Source organism: Ranitomeya imitator, chromosome 4 (genome assembly GCF_032444005.1).
Source record: "Ranitomeya imitator isolate aRanImi1 chromosome 4, aRanImi1.pri, whole genome shotgun sequence".
Lineage (NCBI taxonomy): Eukaryota > Metazoa > Chordata > Amphibia > Anura > Dendrobatidae > Ranitomeya > Ranitomeya imitator.
In genome coordinates this window covers 23,684,404-23,704,230 of record NC_091285.1, presented here as the reverse complement: position 1 = coordinate 23,704,230, position 19,827 = coordinate 23,684,404, and the positions used below count along the sequence as shown (strand labels likewise).

The 19,827-nt window shown below is 46.3% G+C and overlaps 1 protein-coding gene across 1 annotated transcript; it reads left to right on the top strand.

Annotated features, from left to right (window-relative positions):
* The first annotated feature begins 496 nt into the window (after positions 1-496).
* Positions 497-16,986, top strand: TTLL1 (TTL family tubulin polyglutamylase complex subunit L1). Its single transcript, XM_069763362.1, has 10 exons — positions 497-648; positions 3,404-3,520; positions 4,251-4,459; positions 6,485-6,665; positions 7,766-7,900; positions 8,834-8,942; positions 10,293-10,436; positions 12,086-12,172; positions 15,381-15,544; positions 16,138-16,986. The coding sequence occupies exons 2-10, from the start codon at positions 3,408-3,410 to the stop codon at positions 16,265-16,267; spliced, it is 1,272 nt and encodes a 423-aa protein (XP_069619463.1). The 5' UTR covers positions 497-648; positions 3,404-3,407; the 3' UTR covers positions 16,268-16,986.
* The last annotated feature ends 2,841 nt before the right edge of the window (positions 16,987-19,827 follow it).

Below are 19,827 nucleotides of genomic sequence, written 5' to 3'. Positions count from 1 at the left end.
CTGTTCCAACTGTTCTAGCTCCGCTACATTATTCATCGCTGTTCCAGCTCTGCTTCATCAGTCATCCTATTCCAGTCCTGCTTCATAAGCTATCGCTGTTCTAGCTCTGCTACACCAGTTCCCATGTCCTCTACAGCCAGTGACATCCTCCAAAACTCTTCACCCGTCTATACTGCCCTGCACCAGCGCCTCCTGGCCAGGCTGAATAAGAACTATTCATCCCAACTAGGGACTATTCTTATCCCGATTCACGTGACACATTTCCATGGCTGATTATCCCCCGAATTTCCACAGATTTTGTTTTCATTGTTTTTTTTCTGCAGCGTGAGATCCCATTCACATTGCTCCTACTGTAATACGCTGCAGATTGCTGCACTGGATCTGAGGCATAACAAAAAAGGGAGTCCATGGAAAGACTACTATTGCCATTACCCCAAAATACCAGCAGGTGGCCCTGCTCCCTTGTCATGGCCATTTCTCCTCTTATTAGCTGGATGTTATAAGAAAAGGACTGAGAGCTGCAAGGGGGGGAAGGGCAGCTATTCACAGCCAGAATGGGCTTGGTCGGTTACCATAGAGATGACCCGGAAGTGGATGTGTCAGCTGCACCTGCTCCTCTTGCTGCAGGGCTCTGGCTGGATCTCCACTGTGAGTATATTATGGGGGGATAATGGAGGAGAGGGCAGGACCTGGGGTCATTATTAGGAAAGAGAGTGCGGACTACTGTAACCGTGCCGTCATGTCCTGCCCCATCTGTATACTCTCCTGGTATATAGAATCATTGGTAATTAACCCTCTGTGTCCAAAGCAAAATCTCAAAAAAAAAAAAAAAAAAAAAATATATATATATATATAAGGAGACAAAATGGAACAGCACAATGCTCACCAAGTGCGGGTGCCTAGCCCCCTGGATAGAATGGTCCAAACATTCATCCAAATTGAATACCAAATACGAAAAAGAAGGCAGCACTCCCAAAGTTTTCAGGTGAAAAAAGATGGAGATTTAATCGACCCACATCACTGTGCCACAGTGATGTGGGTCGATTAAATCTCCATCTTTTTTCACCTGAAAACTTTGGGAGTGCTGCCTTCTTTTTCGTATTTGGTATATATATATATATATATATATATATATATATATATATATATAGCCCCCAAATAATCGTGCCACACTGCTCACAAATAATATGCCCTTAATGGGGTATTTCTGCTGGCACTGCTAATGTGGGCACTTTTTATCTGCCAATTTTTATGGGAGTCATTCTGGCACTGTCGATGAGGGCACTTTCTATCTGGCACTTTTAATGGGGTCTTTCTGGCACTGATCGGACCGTATTTTGGGTCTGAGTGCTCTCCATGAAAAATATTTCTGTGTTGCACTAATGGGGGAGCTTTCTGTCTGACACTGGTAATGGGGGCACTTTCTGTCTGACACTGGTAATGGGGGCGCTTTCTGTCTGACACTCGTAATGGGGGCGCTTCTGTCTGACACTGGTAATGGGGGCACTTTCTGTCTGACACTGGTAATGGGGGCACGTTCTGTCTGACACTGGTAATGGGGGCACTTTCTGTCTGACACTGGTAATGGGGGCGCTTCTGTCTGACACTGGTAATGGGGGCACTTTCTGTCTGACACTGGTAATGAGGGCGCTTTCTGTCTGACACTGGTAATGGGGGCGCTTTCTGTCTGACACTGGTAATGGGGGCGCTTTCTGTCTGACACTGGTAATGGGGGCACTTTCTGTCTGGTAATGAGGGCGCTTTCTGTCTGACACTGGTAATGAGGGCACTTTCTGTCTGGCACTGGTAATGGGGGCACTTTCTGTCTGGCACTGGTAATGGGGGCACTTTCTGTCTGACACTGGTAATGGGGGCACTTTCTGTCTGGCACTGGTAATGGGGGCGCTTTCTGTCTGACACTGGTAATGGGGGCGCTTTCTGTCTGACACTGGTAATGGGGGCGCTTTCTGTCTGGCACTGGTAATGGGGGCACTTTCTGTCTGGTAATGAGGGCGCTTTCTGTCTGACACTGGTAATGGGGGCACTTTCTGTCTGGTAATGAGGGCGCTTTCTGTCTGACACTGGTAATGGGGGCGCTTTCTGTCTGACACTGGTAATGGGGGCGCTTTCTGTCTGACACTGGTAATGGGGGCGCTTTCTGTCTGGTAATGAGGGCGCTTTCTGTCTGACACTGGTAATGGGGGCACTTTCTGTCTGGTACTGGTAATGGGGGCACTTTCTGTCTGGTAATGAGGGCGCTTTCTGTCTGGTAATGGGGGCGCTTTCTGTCTGACACTGGTAATGGGGGCGCTTTCTGTCTGACACTGGTAATGGGGGCACTTTCTGTCTGGCACTGGTAATGAGGGCGCTTTCTGTCTGGCACTGGTAATGGGGGCACTTTCTGTCTGACACTGGTAATGGGGGCACTTTCTGTCTGGCACTGGTAATGAGGGCGCTTTCTGTCTGACACTGGTAATGGGGGCACTTTCTGTCTGACACTGGTAATGGGGGCACTTTCTGTCTGGTAATGAGGGCGCTTTCTGTCTGACACTGGTAATGGGGGCACTTTCTGTCTGACACTGGTAATGGGGGCACTTTCTGTCTGGTAATGGGGGCACTTTCTGTCTGACACTGGTAATGGGGGCACTTTCTGTCTGACACTGGTAATGGGGGCACTTTCTGTCTGACACTGGTAATGGGGGCACTTTCTGTCTGGTAATGAGGGCGCTTTCTGTCTGACACTGGTAATGGGGGCGCTTTCTGTCTGACACTGGTAATGGGGGCGCTTTCTGTCTGACACTGGTAATGGGGGAGCTTTCTGTCTGGCACTGGTAATGGGGGAGCTTTCTGTTTGGCACTGGTTATGGGGGCGCTTTCTGTCTGGCACTGGTAATGGGGACACTTTCTGTCTGACACTGTTTATGGGGGCGCTTTCTGTCTGACACTGGTAATGGGCGCACTTTCTGTCTGGTAATGAGGGCGCTTTCTGTCTGACACTGGTAATGGGGGCGCTTTCTGTCTGACACTGGTAATGGGGGCGCTTTCTGTCTGACACTGGTAATGGGGGAGCTTTCTGTCTGGCACTGGTAATGGGGGAGCTTTCTGTTTGGCACTGGTTATGGGGGCGCTTTCTGTCTGGCACTGGTAATGGGGACACTTTCTGTCTGACACTGTTTATGGGGGCGCTTTCTGTCTGACACTGGTAATGGGCGCACTTTCTGTCTGGCACTGATAATGGGGGCACTTTGTCTGGCACTGGTAATGGGGGCACTTTCTGTCTGGCACTGGTAATGGGGGCACTTTCTGTCTGGCACTGGAAATGGGGAACTTTCTGTCTGGCACTGGTAATGGGGGCACTTTCTGTTTGGTCATGTAAGCACTGTCGCCCCTCTCTGCCGTCCAGGGCCATGTCGGGAAAATTGAAATGGGTGACGGATATTGAGAAGTCGGTGCTGATTAATAACTTTGAGAAGCGCGGATGGGTCCAGGTGTCGGAGAGCGAAGACTGGAATTTCTACTGGTAAGAAAATACCTATGGGTGGGCTATGTACTTGGAAAATGGGGTCATCCTTAAAGTAGACGTCCCTGTGGAGGGGAGAGTCAAGTAGTATGCAGCCCTCAGATGTGGGCCCCTTTTATTTTGGTGCCCTGTAGCCGCTGCCTCTATGGCATGTACCTCCTTGCTTCTGCCAATAAGTAATAATTTAATTCCATATATCGGCCATTGAACTAAAAACAGATCAAAGACAAATGTCTTGAAACATGGTTGCGCTTCTGTCGCGTATCTGAGACAAATTTGAGTCATTTTCACACAGAACTAAAAAGTGTAAATCCTACGTAAGCCACAAGGTGGCGCATTAGAACTTCTTGTATGGCAAGTATGCTTGTATTTGGGCTAAAAAAAAATTTTTTTTTTTTCATCATTTGACATTTACAGGTTGTTTTCCTGTGTGTTTTGACTGCAGGATGGGTTAACTGAGAGTGAGTCAGTGAGCTTGTTTTGATGAGGAGTTGGTAACTCTTTTATCTATGTTTTTTTTTTTAGCTCCTCCTTGTTGATTTATGAGTACAGACCATAGCAAAGTGAAGCTCAACTTTGATGTGGTCATGAATCAACACAGAGGAGCTCAGCGACAGTAGTTTTTACTTACATTTCCAGACTCAAAACCTTGCTAAGATGTACCAACAATTGAATTGTTGGACTCATTAATGTTGGGGTTCTTTCCTCCTCCCCAATCGCTCTCTTCCAGGATGAGCGTGCAGACCATCAGAAACTGCTTCAGCGTAGATACCGGCTTCCGCCTGTCAGATGATCAACTCGTCAATCACTTTCCTAATCACTACGAACTCACCAGGAAGGATCTGATGGTGAAAAACATTAAGAGGTACCGGAAAGAGCTGGAAAAGGAAGGCAGCCCCCTGGCCGAGAAGGACGAGAATGGCAAATATCTGTACTTGGGTCAGTGTGAACCCCACCACCACCCCCCGAGCTTTTACCGTCCGCTGGGGTTGAGTTACTATCTATGGCAGGAATCCGCCTGTTTCTCTATGGTAGATTTCACTTCTGTATCATTTCTTCCGATTCATATATCTCTGGGGTCATAAATGATCCCTAGAACGTGAAATATAGGCCAGTTGTTGAAGCAGCGGTTTGTTTTCCAGAGCTGCTTTTCCGGTACTTGTCTGAATAGTAAATTCGCAACCAAAGTCGGCCACTTTGGGAGTTTCTAAAACTTTTACTCGTCTATCTCTACATTAACCTTTTCCATGACCTCTCCTCCCTCTTTCTTGGCCATACACCTTAGATAAAGTGGTGCAAGTAGAGTCCGATCGGCTCCGGTGCAAAATTGGACCTCGGCCATCACCTGCATGTTGGTCAGATGTATTGGCTCTTGTAGCATTCTAAATCCTAAAAACATATGCTTGTCGCCCCCCTCTTCAATCATGTACTAATGTCCCCTATCGTGGGCCCCTTCTGGTAATAATGTCCCCCATTCTCCATTCTGTGCCCCTTCCAGTAACAATGTCCAACATCCTGTATCTCTTCCAGTAAGAATGTCATCATCCTGGGCTCCTTGCAGTAATAGCATCCCTATCCTTGCTCCTTCCAGGTGTAACGTCCTGCATAATGGGCACCTTCCTGCTTTAATGCCCTTTCCTGATATAATGTTCCACATCCTGGACCCCTTATTGCTGTAATGTCCGCCATCCTGAATGCTTCCATTGTTAATGTCCCCATCCTGGGTCTCTTGTAGTAATAATGTCCCCATCCTGAGCACCTTCCTGCTATAATGTCCCTATCCTGGGCCACCTCCACTGCTAATTGGTGTAATTTCCCCATCCTTTTGGTAATAATGTCCCTATCCTGGCCCCTTCCTGGTATAATGTTTCCCATCCTGAGCACCTTCCTGCTATAATGTCCCTATCCTGTGCAGCTTCCACTGGTAATGTCCCCATCCTGGGCTCCGTGTTGTAATAATGTCCCTATCCTGGCCCCTTCCTGGTATAATGTTCCCCATCCTGAGCACCTTCCTGCAATAATGTCCCTATCCTGTGCAGCTTCCACTGGTAATGTCCTCCATCCTGGTGTAATGTCCCTATCCTGGGCCCCTTGTAGTAATAATGTCCCTATCCTGGCCCCTTCCAGGTATAATATTCCCAATCCTGAGCACCTTCCTGCTATAATGTCCCTATCCTGGGCTGCTTCCACTGGTAATGTCCTCCATCCTGGTGTAATGTCAACATCCTGAGCCCAGTGTAGTAATAATGTTCTGATCCTGACCCCTTCCTGGTATAATATTCCCCATCCTGGGCCCCTTCCTGCTATAATGTCCCTATCCTGGGCCGCTAAAATGTCCTCCATCCTGGTGTAATGTCAACATCCTGAGCCCAGTGTAGTAATAATGTTCCGATCCTGGCCCCTTCCTGGTATAATATTCCCCATCCTGGGCCCCTTCCTGCTATAGTGTCCCTATCCTGGGCTGCTTCTACTGGTAATGTCCTCCTTCCTGGGCCCCTTCCAGTAATAATATCCCTCATCCTGGGCCCCTTCCTGGTATATTTTTCCCATTCCTGCAATAATGTTCCCCGTTCTGCCACTGTTTTCCAACACATTTGAACAAGAAAACGTCAGCGTGTAACCGGCGGGTTTCTGTGCAGCAGTACATTTCAGCTGGATGTTCGTCCAAGGATACACATACAGTTGAAATAGCTGCTGCTGGTGTCGGCGGATCCTCCTCCTGCACGGGCCCGGACACGATCGCACCCTCTGCAACTGCGGTCATTACACCCCTGCCTAGATAAATCTTATGCAAATCTGCTAATTTTGGCGGGATATGCAGGGGCGCTCGTTCAGTTGAAGTAAACACCATCAGAACGGTCCGAAATCGGACATGCCCGATCCTTAAGTCCCTTGGCAATGTATCGTCCTTCTATTACGGTGTATAGCACAACACGTCCTTTATTTTGTGTCCGTCTCCTTTAGACTTCGTGCCTGTCACCTTCATGCTACCAGCTGATTATAACTTATTCGTAGAAGAATTTCGGAAAAACCCATCCAGCACCTGGATCATGAAACCTTGCGGAAAAGCCCAAGGAAAAGGGATATTTCTCATCAACAAGCTCTCGCAGATTAAGAAGTGGTCCAGGGATAGCAAGACTTCCTCGTGAGTGACAGAAAAACGCGCCGTCATATGTTGCAATACTCTTAAAGGGGCTGTCCACGACTAATATTGCAGACCAGTCCTTAGCATAGGTCATCAAAATTCGATCAGTGGGGGTCTGACACCTGATCGGCTGTTTGCTGGTTCCGATGCGGCTGCTCGTTCGCAGTGTATGGAGTTGGAACAGCACAGCTCCATACACCATGTAGTGGCCGTTCTTGGGTACTGCAGCTCATCTCTTATTGAAGTGAATGTGATCTGAGCTGCAGTACCTAAGAACGGCCACTACATACACTGTGTACTTTACGCACACTGGGATTTACCACTTAGGTGGATCATCAGTATGTTCTCAGCTCCCCCTAATGGTGGCTGCAAGCAGCAAGGGTTTTATCATTTAAAGGGGTTGTCCACATTTAGGTACTCTTTGTTTAATTGAGGCTAAAAAAAAGTATTTTTTTTGCATTTGGGTTTTATGACAAATTTTGCATTGTTTGCCTTCTATAGTCTTTATGTTGTATTGTCTCTCGTTGGCTGCAGAACGGATTAACTGAGAATCCATCGGCGAGCTTGTTCTGGCAGTGAGATGGGGAGTAGATAACTCTTTTACCTGTCTTTTTCTGAGCTCCTTTCACACAAGTCCTTAATGTGCAGGGAAACAAAGAGCCGGTAAAAGAGAAACGATGCAAAATTTTTAATGAAACCCGATTGCAAAAAATGATTTTAGCCCCAAATTTATGCAATTAAGTAAAAAAAATAAAATAAAAAAATAATATATATATATATATATATATATATATATATATATATATATATATATATATATATATTCTTAAGTAATTAAAAAACAAAAAAACTATATATATATATATATATATATATATATATATATATATATATATATATATATAATAAAAAAAAATATATAATTTTTTTTAAATAAATATATATATATATATATATATATATATATATATATATATATATATAATTATTTTATTTTTTTTCTTTTCTTTTTCCCCAATATGGACTACCCCTTTAACTTAAGTAAAGTATGTTGGGTTGTATATATATTTTATTTTTTATTTTTAAATCTACCCTTTCAGGTTTGTGTCGCAGTCCTCTAAGGAAGCCTATGTCATCTCCTTATATATTGATAATCCTTTGCTGATCGGTGGGAAGAAATTTGATCTGCGTCTGTACGTGCTTGTGACGACATACCGGCCTCTCAAGTGTTACATGTAAGTAATGGATATGTGATGTATAAACTTAATATATCATACAAAACTGACCGTACAAATCATCCGCTCCAGAAAAAATGGCCTCTATAAAGCCACCTAGGGGCAATGCCTAACCCTTGAAAGGAAGTCTGTCACCCCTAAAACTCAATTTAAAAAGCACCTGTCACCAGATGAAAAGTGTCCAGTCTTTATTCTCGCTGCTCCCCTGAGTATTCTGTTTTTTTGCTTTTTGTAAATCCGCCATACGGTTCCAGAGATATGGACCTTATTATTTAGTGCTACTTCTTATGGTCTTTATGGAGAGGGCGTGGCTAGCATGGTAATTATGCAGAGCAGCCTAATGACACGCCCCCGAGGATCCTATGAAACACGATCTCTTAGTAAAAATGGGGCGTATCGCTGTAATTAACCTCTTAATTTTTTAATGAATTTATATTAAGAGCACAATTCCATCTCGGAGGAAAAAAATAAAGTTTGTACATCTTGGAATGCGGCTAAAAATTATTTTAAAAAATATTCGTGCAAAAGTAGTAAAACATAATAAAAAAAAAATATATAAATGTGTTTATCTATTATTACCACTGTAAAAATATAGCCCAAGAAACAATGGCCGATCACTTACTTTTTTTTCCTCACCTCCCCCACCCCCTAAAAAAAGAAAAGTGCACCCTTATGGGGTTAAATGAATACATGTATAGAACTGATATACACTGGGGATACCTACTGCGGTTCCTAAGGGACGTGGTGCAAAGTAACCGAAAAAGTGAAATCCTGTGTTAGGCTCCGCCCCTCAGGTCATGCTCTAGCCCTGCCCCTCAGGTCATGCTCTAGCCCCGCCCCTCAGGTCATGTTCTAGCCCCGCCCCTCAGGCCATGCTCTAGCCCCGCCCCTCATCTTCTTAGACACCATTTTGTTACATTCTTCCCGATCCAGGTACAAACTTGGATTCTGCCGTTTCTGCACTGTGAAATACACCCCAAGCACAAGCGAGCTGGACAATATGTTTGTGCATCTGACGAACGTCGCTATCCAGAAACACGGGGTAAGGAGATTGCTGCTGTCTGACGTCATGTAGCCCTGTCTGTTATAAGCTGGAGGACACTAGGACCCAGTTCTGTCCATGTTGCCCCTAGCAACCAATCACAGGCCGGCTTTCTTTTCATCAGAACTGTTTAAAACGTGAAAGACGAGCTCTGATTGGTTACTATGGGAAACAGACCTCTCTTCTTCCAGACGGGCCAACTATGTAAGCGACCGGGCTGTCCCGGGCCACATGCTGAATGCAGGCTGCCATAAACTGCGGCTTATATCCTGCGGATGGTAGTGAAAGGCAGTAATGGTAACTTGTGAATATCTTGTTCTAGATTTCTCGTGGTTAACACTAACGAAGGCGTAATTCTTAGAATTGAATCGCTGTACGTAACTAATATGAAGTCTGTTTAATTGCTACAATCTGGCATCTAATTAGCCAGAAAATCTGATCACATGTGTATCCATCTATCTCTATCTACTATCACATTAACCACAGCAGGTGAGGTTGTGGGGTGTCCCCGGTGTACGGCGGTTCTCGTGGGGAGTTCCTGCTGTACGGCGGGTCTCGTGGCATGTCCCCGGTAGTATACGGCGGGTCTCGTAGCATGTTCCCCGGTATACGGCGGGTCTCGTAGCATGTTCCCCGGTATACGGCGGGTCTCGTGGCATGTCCCCGGTATACAGCGGGTCTCGTGGCATGTCCCCGGTAGTATACGGCGGGTCTCGTAGCATGTTCCCCGGTATACGGCGGGTCTCGTAGCATGTTCCCCGGTATACGGCGGGTCTCGTGGCATGTCCCCGGTATACAGCGGGTCTCGTGGCATGTCCCCGGTAGTATACGGCGGGTCTCGTAGCATGTTCCCCGGTATACGGCGGGTCTCGTGGCATGTCCCCGGTATACGGCGGGTCTCGTGGCATGTCCCCGGTAGTATACGGCGGGTCTCGTAGCATGTTCCCCGGTATACGGCGGGTCTCGTGGCATGTCCCCGGTATACAGCGGGTCTCGTGGCATGTTCCCGATGTACGGCGGATCTCGTGGCGTGTCCCGGTATACAGCGGGTCTTGTGGCGTGTCCCCGGTGCGCCTGCGCCACTTTCCCGGGTTTTGGTGAATGAGTGGTCTTGCACTGTACTAGGCGGTTAATGTTCTAGCTGGTCATTGTATGTAGTGTGTGTGTATATGTATATATGTATGTGTATGTGTGTGTGTATATATATATATATTATATCTCCAGTGACTGAGTCAGAGATCGCTCTGTACATGACCCATACTACCGAGGGCCACGCTCGTCCTTCTTCCTGTACACCGGCCTCTGCCCGCGGCTCCTCGCTGGGGTATAAGACGCTGTTCTCTCTTGCAGGATGATTACAATCACGTCCACGGTGGGAAATGGACGGTCAGTAATTTACGCCTGTACCTGGAGAGCACGAGAGGACGGGAGGTCACTGATAAACTGTTTGATGAAATCCACTGGATAATCGTCCAGTCCCTGAAGGCCGTGGCGGTGAGTCAGTTATCGACCAGAGCGGGAGGCGGGCAGGTCTCCGGGCACCGCGGTCATATCACTGCCAGCCGGGCAGAGCGCTGCCGACTGCTGCCGGTGACTGCGGGGAGCATCGGGCGAAAGGCTCAGCTCTGATGATTACAGGAGACGACTGCAGCAGTTCTTTCTCTCTCCCTTTTCTTTCTTTCTCTCTCCCTTTTTTCTTTCTCCCTTTTTCCTTACTCTTTCGTTCTTTTTATTTTTTTCATTCTTTCTTTCTCTTTCTACTCTTCTGTTTTTCTTTCTTCACTTATATTCTCTATCTTTCTAGCTTTCCTTTTCTATGTTTTTCTTTCCTTTTTTTTTCTCACTTTCCTTTTCTTTCCTTCTATATTTTCTCACTCTCTTTTGTTCTTTTTTTTCCTCCTTTTTTTTCATTCTTTTTTATCTTTATCTTTGTTTTTCTCACTTTCTTTCATTCTCTTTTTCCTCTTTTTAGCCCTCTCCCTTTCATTCTCTATCTTTCCTTTTCTCTTTTTATTTTTGTTTCTCACTTTCCTTTTTTTATTTCTCTCTCTCTTTCTCGGTTGCATTCTCCCTGCATATACTGAACACAACCATTGGCCCTTATTTATCCTATGGGGCCAATTTAGTGTCCATTTGGCTTCCGTTGACGCCGTATGCGGATCGGCATAAATGGGGGCGTTTACCATTGTTTCGCTTTACTGGTTTTGAGTCCTTTTTTTTTCAGAGTGTCTGATTTTTTTTTTTCCGCTCCTCTTTCATGTTGAGGTACCATGCAGACGGGCAGCGATGTGCTGTAAAGATGTAGCGCACTACCAGTGAGTGGCCAGCAGGTGGCGGCAGTGTAGCGGTCGGTGATGCGGTTGCTTGTCGCAGCGGGATCTGACGCCAGAATGTTATTACTGGCGGCTCATGTGGTCGGTGGTAGACAGTATGTGGGATATAATTACACGCTGCTGCCCGCGCACTTATGTGGTTATCTGCGACCTACGTACATGTGTTAGCTGGAACCGCAGTCAATTACAGCTGGCGGGGTCTGGATCCTATCAAAGAAGCCAACCCCAAATCATTGGGTAGCGGACGTACAATGGGGGGGGAATCATAGGGGGAGCCGCCATTACAGTGACCCCATTGCAGCTGTTACAGGAGAAACCTCCTCCCGATACCGCAGCATTTTGAAGACTTACCTCCGGAGTGGAGTAAAATTAAAGCTCTAGTTTTGCAGAAGCCAATTGGTTTTGGTCCCAGCGGTCGGACCCCCACTGATCACTAAGTTATCACCTATCCTGGTGGGTTGGTAGCAATTTGTTATCACCGGACAATCCCTTTAATAGAATATTTTGACCAATTTTGTCTCATCTGGTGAAAGGATTCCCCACATCACAAGCATTGTTCGGCTTGGAAGAGCATTCATGTGTTTATATAGGGCAGAGGGGAAAAAGCCGCTGCCATACACCTCTGCCAGCGGGTTATGCCTTGTCCATATCCCATACACATCAGTGGAGTGCGCTAAAATCGGCCATAAATGACGCCTCCCCACAAAAAAAATAACTCATATCTTTAATTGTTTAATATCTTTTATTACTTTTTTTTTTAATTTACATTTTGCAATTATTTATTATTCATTTTTTTTTTTTTTAAATCAGCCGGTGATGAATAACGACAAGCATTGCTTCGAGTGTTACGGCTACGATATCATCATAGACGACCGGCTGAAGCCCTGGCTGATTGAGGTGAGTGTACCCCCTTATTTTCCAGGGAACATTTTCACTTCTTTGCTACTTTAAGGGGTTCTCAAACTTCTTTTTTATATTCCAGTAAGGAATTATGAATTAAAGGGGTTGTTGACTACTTAAAGTCCTAAAAAGGGGCACTTGTTGGCCTTAAAGGGAATCTGTCAGTTAGTTCAACCCTCCTAAGCCGCCTATATGGGCATGTAGGTCATAGGATGCTGAATAAAATGATACCATGATATCTGCGATCCGATGTATTATTCCAGAGAAATCCACGTTTTTCTTAATATGTAAATGAGCTGTTAAGATCTCTGGGCGGGACAGAGGTGTTCCCAAGAGTCTGCCTCCAAAACTTGCTTTAATGCTTAGCCACGCCTCTGATTTTATTCCACTTTCTATGCTTTACTAACAGATGCCCTTTATAAAATAACAAAAGTAAGATGCAGCAATAGCGAGGGGCAGTGGGTGTCTGGTAGTTTAGTTTGTCTTTTTTTTTTTTTTAATTTTAAAGGTCCCCATGGGCCTATTTTTTAAAATGATAAAAAGTAATGGACATCCCCTTTAAATGGGGGTTCAGAATTCCTTTTTTGCCCAGAGCGGAGAGAAGTCATAAACATCGTCTCTTCTTGTGGAGGACCGCTCCTGTTCTGTATTTCATTAATATGAACGGACACTGTAATACTTCATTCCACCTGTGGGAGTGCTGCAGGGAAACTAAACACTTATTGCCAGGTTTACCCACCGATCACAGCTGATCACAGGAGTCAAGGACATTAGTCAAGGACTGGAGGCTTTAACAATGATGTCGTAAATGTTATGTCTCCCAGTGAACGTTCTTCCTGCTCCTCTCCAAAGTCCCGCGCGCTCTCGAGTAGCGATTTGTGACCGACTTCCTATTTTCATTCCAGTCTTTCTTCTTCTTAGACGTCTTTTGTAATATTCCACATACGTAGATCACACGACTGATGTTATTACATGTGTCACTGGCTCCAATGTGATCACAGATTTCCAGTGTCCAGGAATAGTTTCTAAAAAAAAACCCAAAAAACAGGAAAGTATCTCAATATACGGAACTAAGAGCTTATTTGTTACTAGATGGTGGCCCGATTCTGACGCATCGGGTATTCTAGAATATGCATGTATGTATGTATATAGCAGCCACATAGCATATAGCACAGGCCACATAGTATATAGCAGCCACGCAGTATATAACACAGCCCACGCAGTATATAACACAGCCCACGCAGTATATAACACAGCCCACGCAGTATATAACAGTGGCCGCGCAGTATATAACACAGCCCACTCAGTATATAACACAGCCCACGCAGTATATAACACAGCCCACGCAGTATATAACAGTGGCCGCGCAGTATATAACACAGCCCACTCAGTATATAACACAGCCCACGCAGTATATAACACAGCCCACGCAGTATATAACACAGCCCACGCAGTATATACCACAGCCCACGCAGTATATACCACAGCCCACGCAGTATATAACAGTGGCCGCGCAGTATATAACACAGCCCACTCAGTATATAACACAGCCCACGCAGTATATAACACAGCCCACGCAGTATATAACACAGCCCACGCAGTATATACCACAGCCCACGCAGTATTTAACACAGCCCACGCAGTATATAACACAGCCCACGCAGTATATAACACAGCCCACGCAGTATATAACACAGCCCACGCAGTATATAACAGTGGCCGCGCAGTATATAACACAGCCCACTCAGTATATAACACAGCCCACGCAGTATATAACACAGCCCACGCAGTATATACCACAGCCCACGCAGTATTTAACACAGCCCACGCAGTATTTAACACAGCCCACGCAGTATATAACACAGCCCACGCAGTATATAACACAGCCCACGCAGTATATAACAGTGTGGGCACCATATCCCTGTTAAAAAAAAAAAAATTATTAAAATAAAAAATAGTTATATACTCACCCTCCGGCATCCAGCGAAGCTGTCCCAATTGCGCGCTCGGCTGCCGCCAGCTTCCGTTCCCAGAGATGCATTGCGAAATTACCCAGATGATTTAGCGGTCTCGCAAGACCGCTTAGTCTTCTGGGTAATTTCGCAATGCATCTCTGGGAACAGAAGCTGGCGGCAGCCGCGCGTGCATCGGCGGACGACGGAAGGTGAGAATAGCAGTTTTTTTTATTATTTTTAACATTAGATCTTTTTACTATTGATGCCGCATAGGCAGCATCAATAGTAAAAAGTTGGTCACACAGGGTTAATAGCAGCGTTAACGGAGTGCGTTACTCGCGGCATAACGCGGTCTGTTAACGCTGCCATTAACCCTGTGTGAGCGCTGACTGGAGGGGGAGTATGGAGCGGGCGCCGGGCACTGACTGGACAGAAGTAGGGAGGGACTAATTCTCGGCCGGACTGTGCCCGTCGCTATTTGGTCGTGGCCTGGCGACCGCGACCAATCGGCGACGCGGGATTTCCGTGACAGACGGAAGTACCCCTTAGACAATTACATATAGACCTGTGACCATGGAAACGCATTGCTCTGCAGGGGAGCTGCAGTAGAAAAAAAACAGGTGAAAATATTTGTAATTTTTTAAAAGGGAATTGTCCAGGACTTCGTAAATTTTGTTTTAATTTTTCATTCTATAAATCAATAGTACATGTGAAAATAAGTACAAGATTACGGTAATATCTCTTATCAGAGAAATCTGCTTCTTCTCCTCCTGGACTGATTTTACAGTTACAAAATTCAATTCACGGGTAAAATCTGTCTTCAGTGTAGACAGATTTTTACTTTACTAAGATAGGAGAAGATAGTTGATAATCTTAAAATTCTATGTAGACTGGAGGGGGTGGAGCTCAGGCGGTAGCTCCTCCCTCTTCTTTCCCTCTACATAGACTGTTAGGAGATGACAGTTGCTACTCTTAACATTCTATGTAGACTGGAGGGGGTGGAGCTCAGGTGGTAGCTCCTCCCTCTTTTCCCCCTCTACATAGAATGTTAGATCACAGTTACTACTCCTAACATTCTATGTAGACTGGAGGGGGTGGAGCTCAGGCGATAGCTCCTCCCACTTCCTCCCCTCTACATAGACTGTTAGGAGATGACAGTTGCTGTCCTGGACAATCCCTTTAAATGCATTGACACAAGGGTATAATTCCGTACGAGTGCAGACTGCTAATTTCCTTTCTGTATCTGACAGGTTAACGCATCTCCGTCCCTCACGTCAAGCACGGCCAACGACCGTATACTGAAGTACAACCTCATCAATGACACTCTGAACATCGTTGTCCCAAACGGGGAGATCCCGGACTGCAAGTGGAATAAAGTCCCCCCCAAAGAAGCCCTGGGAAGCTACGAAATCTTGTAAGATGCCACCACTGTAGCATTGGCCCATGTAAAAATGGCAGCAATCTACTAAGGAGCGAGCAAATGGCATGCACCGGCTGATTGCATCTAAACAGATAGGGGGGAGGCTCCTGCTGCAGGCGGTTGAGGAGACACAGAGATGATTCCTTTATAGATTTCTCAGTTTTATCTTTCTCACCTGTCATTGCTGATTCAGTGATTGCACCAGGTTACAGTGTTTATTCCTGCTGTCTACCCTGTCCCTGCTGCCACCACTGATCCACCAGTGTCAGCATGCCCCCTCCAGATTCTCACTGGTATGGGTGCACTGTGACTGGATCTGGTATGGAGCATAGTAGCTGAAACTGTTATGGCACACCGATACTGTTATGGGGGCACTACGGCTGTAACTGTAAGGGGGCACCATACTGTAAGGGCTATGGGGGGCACAGGGGCCGTAATTGTAATGGAGGTGCCGCGGGTGTAACTGCCCTGGAAATGTTCACCATCTCTTTCACACATTTTTGACCGGTTTTGTGGGACAGGCACCGTTTTGGGTTTTGCTAGTCATACCGGACCCCTTTAATCCCCCATTTTGTGTCCTGTCGTAGATATGACGAGGAGGCGGCTCAGGCAGACGGGTCAGAAAGGGACCTGAGGAACCGACCAGGACAGACGTTTGGTGTCAAAGGCGGCCGAAGCAAGGAGCCCGGGAGAGCGGCCCCCACAACGTGGAAGTAGCTGGTTTATGGGGAAATCAGGGGAGACGTTCTATCGTTTTTCCGGAGCAAAAGGATTTCACCTTTGTGCAGTACAGGGAGCAAGAAAAATGGGAAAAGGGACGGAATTCGACCCGCTGGCTTCTGGTCTGCACATTTTGGAGATTCATAGGTTGGCAGGAGTCTTGTATCCACCATGTGAATGGAGCGGTAAAGTGCATGTATTACCACCGCTCCATAGAAGTGAATGAAGAAGCGGTCACTTGTGCAGTCCCGTAGAAGCGAATGGAACAGTGGTCACGCATGCACCCCCCCATAGAAGTGACTGGAGTTGTCGTCACTGGTGTGCACTCCCATAGAAGTCAATGGAGATGTGGTCACTGGTGTGCACTCCCATAGAAGTGAACGGAGATGTGCTCACTCGTAAATGCATTAAAGCAGTAAAAAAAAACTACATTTGTTGCTTTAGACTTTGTAAAAATGACATTCAGCTCAGCTGCAAGGACTCGCAGAGCTCTGCTACATCAGCCATAGTCGTAGACGACCCTACAGGGGTCTTTACCCATCCTGATGCCCCCTCTTATTACAAAATTAATAGCTGAATATTTCCAACACTTATAACCAGCCGAGATTCGTCGCTGACCTCTACGGGAGGCGAATGTTATTTATAGGATGACGGAGACCATTGTTCTGGCTGTAGAATATGTGATGTGCAGTATGTAAATAAACAGCTCAGCAGGACACGTCTGGTTTGGGTTTATGCATAACAACACTGCATATTGCACTAATTTTGGCTGCACAACTTTGTAGTATTTCATGCTGGATTATGCCTTGATGCTGGCAAGTTCCAGGGTCAAGGACGTTCTTTGTAGGCAGAGTTATCGCACTGTCTGCTCACGGCCTCCTTTGAGATGTATTGTATACAAGCCCCAGTGTCTCCTATGTGATATATACAGCAGCAGTCTCTGTCTCCTATGTGATGTATATACAGCAGTCCGGATGTCTCGTATGTGATATATATACAGCAGTCCCGGTGTCTCCTATGTGATGTATATACAGCAGTCCCGGTGTCTCCTATGTGATGTATATACAGCAGTCCGGATGTCTCGTATGTGATATATATACAGCAGTCCCGGTGTCTCCTATGTGATGTATATACAGCAGTCCCGGTGTCTCATATGTGATGTATATACAGCAGTCCGGATGTCTCGTATGTGATGTATATACAGCTGTCCCGGTGTCTCCTATGTGATGTATATACAGCAGTCCGGATGTCTCGTATGTGATATATATACAGCAGTCCCGGTGTCTCCTATGTGATGTATATACAGCAGTCCGGATGTCTCGTATGTGATATATATACAGCAGTCCCGGTGTCTCCTATGTGATGTACATACAGCAGTCCTGATGTCTCGTATGTGAAGCATATACAATAGTCCCTGGGTCTCCTATGTGATGTATATACAGCAGTCCGGATGTCTCGTATGTGATATATATACAGCAGTCCCAGTGTCTCCTATGTGATGTATATACAGCAGTCCTGATGTCTCGTATGTGAAGTATATACAATAGTCCCTGGGTCTCCTATGTGATGTATATACAGCAGTCCCAGTGTCTCATATGTGATGTATATACAGCAGTCCCGGATTCTCCTGTGTGATGTATATACAGCAGTCCCGGTGTCTCGTATGTGATGTATATACAGCAGTCCCGGTGTCTCGCATGTGATGCATATACAGCAGTCCCAGAGTCTCCTGTGTGATGTATATACAGCAGTCCTGGTGTCTAGCATGTGATGTATATACAGCAGTCCCGGTGTCTCGCATGTGATGTATATACAGCAGGCCCGGAGTCTCCTGTGTGATGAATATACAGCAGCCTCAGTCCTATACTATATGACATCCATATGCCCTAGAAGTGTGTGTAGTGTCATAAGTGATTTTCTGTTTTCATAAAATCCCTTTCACCGAGCTGCTTTGTTTAAAGGGAACCTGTCACCCCGTTTTTTGAGATTGAGATATAAATACTGTTAAATAGGGCCTGCGCTGTGCGTTACTATAGTGTATGTAGTGTACCCTGATTCCCCATGTATGCCGAGAAATACATTACCAAAGTCGGCGTTTTCGCCTGTCAATCAGGTTGGTCTGGTCAGGTGGGCGTGTTCACAGCGTTCTTTTCTTCCCCAGGTTTCCGTTGGTGGCGTAGTGGTGTGCGCATGTCCAAGGTCCGGATTCCCTGTGCCCACGTGAAGACACAGCGCGCGATCTGCGCTGTCATTCCTTTCATCGGTGCGGGCGGCCATCTTCCTGGGGCCGCGCGTGCGCAGATGTAGTGCTCTGCTGCACGGGGCTTCAGGAAAATGGCCGCGGGATGCCGCGCGTGCGCAGAAGAGATCGCGGCGGCCATTTTCCCAAAGCCGAGATGCAAACTCGGCTTTGGGAAAATGGCCGCCGCGATCTCTTCTGCGCACGCGCGGCATCCCGCGGCCATTTTCCTGAAGCCCCGTGCAGCAGAGCACTACATCTGCGCACGCGCGGCCCCAGGAAGATGGCCGCCCGCACCGATGAAAGGAATGACAGCGCAGATCGCGCGGTGTCTTCACGTGGGCACAGGGAATCCGGACCTTGGACATGCGCACACCACTACGCCACCAACGGAAACCTGGGGAAGAAAAGAACGCTGTGAACACGCCCACCTGACCAGACCAGCCTGATTGACAGGCGAAAACGCCGACTTTGGTAATGTATTTCTCGGCATACATGGGGAATCAGGGTACACTACATACACCATAGTAACGCACAGCACAGGCCCTATTTAACAGTATTTATATCTCAATCTCAAAAAACGGGGTGACAGGTTCCCTTTAAAAGAAAAAATAAAAATAAAACAGGCTTAATCCTCCTCCCCTGGTCCAGCGCTGAGTCTCCGTCGCTGTTCCTCGTGTCTGGAGTTGACTACATGGGCCGCTGAGCACATCGATTGGCTGCAGTTCTGTTGACATGACGTCAGCACTGCAGACAATAGATACCGGGAGCAGTGGTGATTCATTGCTGGACCCGGGGAGGGGGGAAGTAAGGTATATTTATTTTAATTACTGTAAGTGCTATTTTTTTTTTTTTTTGTTTTACCAACTCTGCAACGTGTGAACTCTGCCTAAATCTGCGGGTTTGGTGGCGTCTTGAGGATTTGGTGTTTTTTCGGTCAGGCCTCGCAGTCTGCCATATGTTTATAGGTCTCTTTAATTGCATCTTAAAGGCACGGGCGAGTACTAAACACTCTACCATTTATGATATAGTGTTTTTGTTTTCTTTTTTTTCCAGCGAGCGGCGAACATCCAGTTAGAGGATAACATTTACCTCTCGCTCCTTTCTTCCCTTGTGAATATGACAAGTGCTGGCGGCACAATCCACCGCAGAAACATGCAAGGAATGTGACACAAATGCCTCTTGCCTTGAACTCCTGTGTGTACACAGCGAGGCCGTCTGCGAGACCCGGAGGGGGTTAATAATTAATTTTCACCCAAACTTTTTTTTTTTTTACTGCCTCCACCAACAATGGTTCAGATAAAAGAAAACAATAGCT

Bases quoted from the DNA above. Each gene is read 5' to 3' on its own strand.
- TTLL1 (XM_069763362.1), top strand. From the start codon at position 3,408: ATGTCGGGAAAATTGAAATGGGTGACGGATATTGAGAAGTCGGTGCTG. The intron at 7,901-8,833 runs GTAAGTAATGGA...TTCCCGATCCAG, and splicing joins CGGCCTCTCAAGTGTTACAT to GTACAAACTTGGATTCTGCC. The intron at 8,943-10,292 runs GTAAGGAGATTG...TCTCTCTTGCAG, and splicing joins TCGCTATCCAGAAACACGGG to GATGATTACAATCACGTCCA.